The following is an 8,325-nucleotide window of genomic DNA, read 5'->3' as shown; positions in this document are numbered from 1 at the left end:
TGCACACTTCAGATTAACGGCTATAATTTCTGTGCTGTTTGGTTGCTAGAGGTATTAAGCAAGGTATTCATTCAAAAGGATAAATATCCTGATTTCTGTTCTCTGTGGTTCCTTTCCTTTCCTTAATATTTTTAAGTGCTTTTTCTGCACTATGATTTTCTTTTCTTTTTCTCCCCCTTCCTTTTTTGTGCTCCTCCTTCTTCAGTCCTCTCCCACTTCCCCCCCCACATCATTCTTACTCTTCCCCCCCCCTTTCTTCTAAACCATCTTTAAATTTAGAATTTCGAGACTTACTTTCAATGCATACTTAGTTTCAACTGGGGAATCAACACAAGCAAAAGCCATTTTTCCGTGTCTTGACATCCAGTTTCCTATTGGCTGACTGCGGGTCAGCTGACTTTGTCATTTTGTCTGTCCTGGAGTGGAGCCGTCCCTATAACAATCTAGTTCAGACTACAAACTGGAGACAGAAATAAATATTAAAGAAATCATACAGGCCAGGTAACAGGGGGGAAGATATGAATTCCTATTTCACAAACCCGTCGCTCTCTTGTCACCTCACCAGTGGTCAAGAAGTCCTGCCCAGCGTGCCGCTCAATTCCACTGCTTATGACCCTGTAAGGCATTTTTCTACTTATGGAGCAGCGGTTGCTCAAAACAGGATCTATTCATCTCCTTTTTATTCACCGCAAGATAATGTTGTGTTTAGCTCCAGTCGGGGACCATATGATTACGGATCGAATGCCTTTTATCAAGAAAAAGACATGCTCTCTAGCTGCAGGCAAAATTCTATGGGACACAATACACAAACTTCTATTGCACAGGATTTTGCAAGTGACCAAAACAGGAGCACGTCCCAGGAACAGAAAGCTAGCATTCAAATATACCCGTGGATGCAGCGCATGAACTCCCACAGTGGTAAGTTTTACAGCTCGCAGAGATAAATTAAATAAACTGAACCATCTTTATGGCCGTCTCCCCAGCAGAACAGGCTCAGCTACTTTTTATAGCCCCATAAAAACAATCATATAGCTTCCTCACAGTTGCCGCTACAGGCCTTTTATTTGTTAAGTTGTTGCAAGCAAATATGGCTTGTTATGCTCCTTCTAATTAAAAGACTTCGGGAGTGTAAAATATCCATAATAAAGTGCAATCAGCTCTGATTCTATCCACCCCCACCCCCCACCCATCCAATAGTGTAGATTTGGGGGAATTAGGTGTAGAAAATTAGAGCTGGGGCATTTTTAAAAAAGTCGAAGTTTCCCAGATAGGTGAGAAAGGGCTTTAATTTTTTTTTTGGGGGGGGGAAGGACGGGGGCTGCGCGGGGGGGGGGGGTAAAGATGTAAAATGTCTTGTCCAATAATAGGTTGAGAGATGATGGGGTTTTATGAAGTAGCTCGACTTCAAAAAGGAGTGTCTATTCCTAGTAATTAAAGCAGCATTGGAGTAGGATCTAATTAGATTCTTTTTTTTTTTAAAAGACTGCAGAAATAATTAAAACGACACGTTCTGAATCTTTGCAAGGAAGCAAAAGGGAGCAGGCTTTTCTCTTAGGCGCTCCCCTCTTCTCACTTATTCTGCCTCCCTCCATGTGTGCTGCAAGATTTTAATGGAAGAGCCAAGCCAGCCTAAGGAGCAGAATTAAAGCGGAATGGCCTTTGGCGGCTTCCTTTCAAGGGGTTTCGTTTTTCGTTTTTTGTTTTTTTAATATATATATATATATATATATATATATATATACATACATTACTCGCGCTTTTACTTATTTTCTGTGGACTGATAGACCGACCTGTTGGCCGAAGCCGTGGCTAATGGTTTTTAGCTTGTTTGGTTTCCGAATCCCTAGGAGTCGGCTACGGAGCAGATCGGAGGCGGGGGCGTCAGATCTACTCGCGCTACCAGACGCTGGAGCTGGAGAAGGAGTTCCATTTTAACCGCTACTTGACGCGGCGGCGGCGGATTGAGATCGCCAACGCGCTGTGCCTCACGGAGCGCCAGATCAAGATCTGGTTCCAAAACCGGAGGATGAAGTGGAAAAAAGAGAGCAATCTGACTTCCACGCTACCAGGGGGAGGAGGCGGCGGCGCTGGAGCTGCTGCAGCCGCCGCCGCCGCCGCCGAGAGCTTGGGCGCGAAGGAAGAGAAAAGAGAAGAAGAAGATACGCAGGAGGAAAAACCGAAGGAATGAAGCGCGGGGGGGGGGGGACGGCTCCGCCGGCCATTCCCTTCCTCTCCCCTCCAGTCTCATCCACGGGCATAGCGCGGAGAGAAGGTCCTCGTCCTTTCCACCCACCACCCGGCTCTCTCCTGCCTTCCTTTCCCTTCTCATTAACTGCAGGCACAAATGCTACATTGGGTTAAATTAAACGGGGGGGGAGGGGGGAGAGATAGAAAGCCCCTTCCTCCACCTTCAGTGTCCAGAGCTCAGGTCCCAGAGACCCCTGACTCCCAAATCTCCTTTTTCCCCTTGAGGGGCTCCTGTCCCCCCCCTTGTTCCTGGCCTCCTTGCCCAGTGACCTGGCTACACACAATCACGTACACCCATACACACCCAATACACACGGACACAGGGACACGAGGGAGATAAACTCCCCCTGGCATTCCTCCTTCGCCCTCCCTAGTCAGAATCCCGCCTGCCAAAAGAGAAGGGTTCTCTTGGGGGGGGGGGTTTCCTTCGAATAGTTCGACCAGGCAGGTCCAAAAAAACACAAACAAACTCTGGGCAGTTTCACTTTCCTAATAAAAAAAGAAAGAAAAAGAAAGAAAGAAAGAGAAAAAAAGGAAGGAACGGCTGCTGGTGGCGAGGTGGATCGTGGAAAAGAAGCTGGGTTCAAAAGCAAGAAAACACAACACAGCTCACCGACTCAGCTAGCCCAATGAGAATGACTTCCGTCCATATATCCATCTCGAAGCTACATCCGCCTAAATATAAGCGCTTTCTTTCCAGAAGTAAACTCGTTGTATTGAAAACACTACCTGAAGTCATGATGCATACGACAAACTGTGACGGTTCCTGTGTGAATATTTTTAGCTGTATTTGTGGTCTCTGTATTTATATTTATGTTTAGCACTGTAATGGTCGAACGGTAAAGTGAATGGCATTCTATAGCAAGTAGGAGAAAAGCAAGCTTCCTAGCATCATGTATAAAAAAAACCCGTCATGTCCAAAGGACTATGGTTGAGTATTTAATAAAAACTGGATATTATTTTTAAAAATGACTGGAATATATATTTTTTCGTCCTTCCATGGGGGACAATTTCGAGCCGAAATGTTCTGCAAACGGACTCACCGCGTTCTTTCTTTTCCATAAGCGCGATCGAAAATCCCGCTTAATTCCCGCAGCAAGGAAACTGATAGGCGGAAATAATTTATTTCCTATTAACTAGGCTAAGGATGACTTTAACGCCTCTCTCTCTCTCTCTCTCTCTCTTCCCCCTTCTTGCATAACCATAGAGGTATTCCGGCAGAGACATAGGTAGGCATAAGAAACTTGATTCCAGATTGCCAAATTCCTAGGCCCACAATTTCAACTTATTTTAAAATAGTGTGTTTTTCCCAAGGCCGGTATAAGCACAAAAGCACCGATTTCCTTATCTCAGAGAAGGAAGGGGCAATGAACAAAGGAATCTCACCACATCCTTTTCTAACTTTATGTCGAAGTTAAGAACAGGTGGACAGGAATTATGGGCTGGGGGGGAGTGGGAGCGGAAGAAAAGTTCAGAAAGTGGAATGGACAAGTCTCTGATACAGCCAGCCCTACAGCCAAGCCATACGGTCTTACTTTGTGGCAAAGGGCTCCAGAGTGGCTTGGGTTTAGGTCAGAGGCATCCTGGTCCCAGATACAAATGTCTGGATGTAAAGTTCTGGCCTCTGGATATCTGGATAGCCTTAGCTACACTTTCACGTGTTCTATTCAACCACACGGTCCCAGTTAAAAGAAAGGAAAAAAAAACACCAGAACTACTCCTGACACCCCACCATTAGTTGATTTCTCCCCCCCCCCCCCGCCACACACACCCGTTGTCTGAACCCAAGGGAGACTGGAGTCATCCCTTTCTCAAAATCGTAACAAGGAGACTCAAAAAGTCCCCCAGCTGAGTTTTGCTCAGTTTTTAAAAGCCAGTCTTTTAAAAGCACATGTCCTGGGGAGGCCAGGTACAGACTCAACAACAGATCAAACCTGAGCCAAAACTTTCCTGAGATTCTTTACCGATTGCTCCTTAATGCGAACAACAGACAAACAATTAAATAAGCTAACTTACTTAAAAGAGTGAAAGATGACCCCCCCCATAAGGACGATAAAAGTTTTTTTTTTAAAAAAAGATAAAATTGGTGCTTCCCCTCCCCCCCTCCAAATGAAGAATGGTAGGAAGAACACAGGAACCACTTCAGGAGGAGGGCAAAGGTGTTCATTGTCACTCCACCCCAAACAAACCAAATAAATTTAAGGCGAGGTCTAGTAAAGGAGAAAGGGCACCCCCATCATCTTTCCTGAATACCCAGGAAAAGTGGGCTTTATTTTTCCAAGAGAACTCCTCAGAGCCAACCGGCGAATTAGTGAGGAGGGAAAGGATCACACACACACACACACACACAATTCTCACACACCGGTTTCCCTGCAAACATAGGAAGAACGGAAAAACAAAAGGAACCATCCATTCGTTCACCCCCCCCCCCCCAAGCCGGAGGATTTATGGCGAGGCCACGTTTCTTGCCCCCTCAAAGGAAGCTTTTCGCAGACTCGCACAAAGTCCTCTCCACTCGGAAAGATATTCTGACTGAAATCATCAGAGGCAGATTCAAAAAAGAAAAAAAGAAAAAGGGGAAACGAATTTAGCTCAATAGGTTTGCAGTTCCAAGGGCTGTTGTTTGATGCCTGGGCAGAAGAGCAAATTCGCTGGACTTTGAAGAGGCTGTCCGTGTCCATGAGGCGGTAGCTGGATGCCCGGACCTATACATGTCCTATATTTGGAAACATGCATCTAGAAGATGCTGAGAGGTTGTTGTTTTTTGCCTGCCACATTCTTGGATACGCCAAGAATCCTGGAGAACGCGAACCCCGTGCCCAGTGCGCTCAAGTGCCAAGCCCAGAGGCAAAGAGTCTGGCAGGCAAGCAACCCCAGGCTTCACACCGGAATATTCTGTTCACGGGTGCACACCCGGGCAACTTAGCCAGACACCCACCAGAGAGAGCCTGGTGGCACACCCAAGGAAACAGGATTGCGAATATGGCAAGGTCGTATTTTATGTCAACCCACTCGTCAGTCTGAATCAAAGGCAAACTTTCCCCAGGCCTTGCCGGGGTGGAAAACTTGGGCTTGCCTTCGATCCATCTCCACTTGCCTTCGATCCACCTCGGAGACTTCAGAGGATTTTGTGCGTGTGGTTTCACACTCCAAAGCCTCGAACGTTCGTTCGGACAGGGGTAGAATTCGAATCAGACGTCATACCCCGAACTTAGCACCAGGTGACGCTCTAGACTCGTCGTCTCGGTGTTTTTGAGTGTGGGGCCTTTTTTTTTTCTTTTTCTTCCCAGGGCTTCGTTATGCCAACATATCACATACGTTGCACGGGCTTCCATCAATAACCTCCTGGGGTCATCAAGCCAAATTTATGACTGGCCAAGACTGTCACGTGATTCTCTTTAAACATCCCATATTTGGGCAGCGCACATAGAATAAAGAAAAGAAGAATCCCCACCTATAAATTCTGCACTTTGGAGAACAAAAAACCCTGAACTTCAAAAGGGCCACAAATCAAGTCTAATCAAAGGGGTGTAAGAGAGACCGCGCGAGAGAGAGAGCGAGGGAGAGAGAGAGAGAGAGAGAGAAGCTGGGTGGGTGGGTGGGGGGGAAATATAATTCCTGACATGAGTTCCTACGTAGCCAATTCCTTCTATAAGCAAAATCAAAATGTTCCTGCGTATTCCATGCAAAGTTATGGGAATTATGGATCATTGCCTGAGGTTCAGCCCTCCAGGTGCTGCTACACTGGGCTGGATCTGAGCATTACATTCCCGTCATCTGGGACTTCCAACTCTTTGAACGGTGTGGACGTGTCTTCAACCCCCAGATCTAACCCCGACCGGCCTTCCTGTACTGTCATGGGATCTTCAGGGCACACTTTAGGCAGAGACGAGCAGGCTTCTCTAAACCCAGGAATTTACAGTCAGAAGGCTGGTGGCACCAACAACCCCACGCCGTTGGAAGATAGATCTAAAACCAGTGGGGAAATCAAGAGTGAACCGGTGCAAGCAGCCCAGCCCAGCGGCCAGCCTGTTCAGCAGTCGCCGCAGCAGCCACCACAAATCTATCCGTGGATGACCAAACTGCACATGAGCCACGGTAAACTTTCGCTTCTCGATTTTGTTTCACAGGGTTTGCCTTGGTTTTATAGGCCATACGGGGCAAATAACAAGGGGGGAAAAAAACCGGGGTCGTAAATTTTACGACTAAGGCATCAATTGCTCGTAAAACTGTCCACTAAAAGGCTTAGAGGCTATATACGCCCAAATTTATGACGGCATAATTGGATCATAAGAAACAAAACGGGTATAAAGGCAATATTCCAGGGGTGGGGGTGGGGCCCCCGAGAAGGAAGTAGGAAGGAAGAAAGATTTTAAGGGGAAGAAATAACTTGGAAGTCCAGCGCACTTTTTCTGGGGAAGAAAATGAGCTTAAGGGTTATTTAGAGTGTTTTCCCTCCCCCCTCCCATCCCACAGCCCCAAGAACCTTTTGCACACCCCATAAGCCACGACTTTCTCTTCTTCCGAAGGAAAGACATCGCTGAATTTAATTCCCACACTTTTCTCGGGTTTTAAATGGTGAGCCCCTTGCCTGGCTCGCTTCAGATGGAATCCAGAGCTTTGATAAAATATGAACCATTCGGCACCCTCATTTACCAGTAAATATAAGAAATGTTCCGGGTAGAGCCAACCAAGCCTCCTCCTTTCTCGCTCCCCCCCCCCTTTTCCTCTTGCTTTCTTTAGCACATTTGGTTTCTCCCTTCCTTGGCATTGCTGCCCCGCTTAACGTGACTCTTTTTCCCCCCTCGTCCTTATGCGGTGTCTGTTCTTTTCCAGAAGCAGATGGCAAACGTTCTAGGACCAGCTACACACGCTATCAAACTCTGGAGCTAGAGAAAGAATTCCACTTTAACCGCTATCTCACCCGTCGGAGGCGCATAGAGATCGCCAACAACTTGTGTTTGAATGAGAGGCAGATCAAAATCTGGTTTCAAAATCGGAGGATGAAATGGAAGAAAGATTCCAAACTGAAAAGCAAGGAGTCTGTCTAGGTAGAAGAAGGTCGGGGCGGGGCCGGGCGGGGAAGTCAGCTCGTCTGGATGAGGAGACCCGTGGTGGTGGTGGTTGTACCTTGAGCAAACTTTTCTTTGGGAGGTGGGAAGAAAGGAAGGGGTGGGGGAGGGAGGGAGGGTGGCAGCCTGGGACAGACTACATACCCTTGCAAATCTGGCAGACAAAGGCGCCCTCTGATTAGTATGCAAACAGGCCGAGTCTTTAGCTTCCGACAGAATTCAAGGTTTAAGCCTTTGGGAGTTGCCACCGGGGCCTCTCTTGCTCTCTAAACCTGGGTCCCGCCGATCCGGGAAGGAAATGGCTTGCTCCCTCTCCAGGTTCGCCCTCGTCTCTAGGGACGACTTTCCCCTAAGTGCTAACATAGCAAGGACAGCCCTTTAGGAAAATAAAAGGGAAGCTCAAGTTATGCATTAAGAGGGGTGAGTGCGACCGTCGCTACTTTTCCTTTCCCTTTCCCTTTTCCAATTCCCCCCCCCGCCCGAAAAGTCCTACTATGGCCTCGGCTTCCTACCCGTGCAAGACTTGCAAAAAAGTTCAGGTCTGTTGAAATGAAATGCCTACTAATAGCTTGCGCCCAAGTCGGATTGCGCCTGAAGCGACCACGCGATCTGAGCACTCCTTCGCGGCTCCACTCCTACCGCTGGCCGAGGGGCGCCGCCGCCGCCGCCGCCACCCCGAGTAAAGTCGCCTCCTTAGGATCGGGCAAGCGCGAGATAGTGGTCTCGAGACCATATTGACGGTCTCGCTCGCGCGTGGAAGGAAAATTTGCCCCGTGAAGTCGTTTTCCTTAGATGCTCTTAACCGGGGGGGAAAAAACAAAACAATACAAAAAAACAACAACAACAAACCAACTGGGAAACCTGTTTGCTCCAGGATGTGTTGTTCCGTGCCGGGGATATTTTCTGTAATTATTCTATTCCCTCCTCATTTACTTATTTTTGTATTATTGGCCTATGAAAGAAAGTGAAACGGACCCGAGAGAGACACTGTTTCTGCATCTCTCCT

General features: G+C 47.5%; 2 protein-coding genes across 2 annotated transcripts; both read left to right on the top strand.

Annotated features, from left to right (window-relative positions):
• Positions 1-518: 518 nt before the first annotated feature.
• Positions 519-2,248, top strand: HOXC6 (homeobox C6; the record flags this gene model as incomplete). The annotated part of the gene is made up of 2 exons (XM_083353130.1): positions 519-918; positions 1,848-2,248. 2 exons carry the CDS (start codon positions 519-521, stop codon positions 2,186-2,188), a joined length of 741 nt encoding a protein of 246 aa, XP_083209256.1. The 3' UTR covers positions 2,189-2,248.
• Positions 2,249-5,870: 3,622 nt separating this feature from the next.
• On the top strand, positions 5,871-7,298 carry HOXC5 (homeobox C5; the record flags this gene model as incomplete). The annotated part of the gene is made up of 2 exons (XM_083351840.1): positions 5,871-6,345; positions 7,084-7,298. 2 exons carry the CDS (start codon positions 5,871-5,873, stop codon positions 7,296-7,298), a joined length of 690 nt encoding a protein of 229 aa, XP_083207966.1.
• Between the last annotated feature and the right edge of the window lie 1,027 nt (positions 7,299-8,325).

This window comes from Vipera ursinii (assembly GCF_947247035.1).
Source record: "Vipera ursinii genome assembly, chromosome: 2".
Lineage (NCBI taxonomy): Eukaryota > Metazoa > Chordata > Lepidosauria > Squamata > Viperidae > Vipera > Vipera ursinii.
This window is presented reverse-complemented; position numbering and strand designations above follow the sequence as displayed.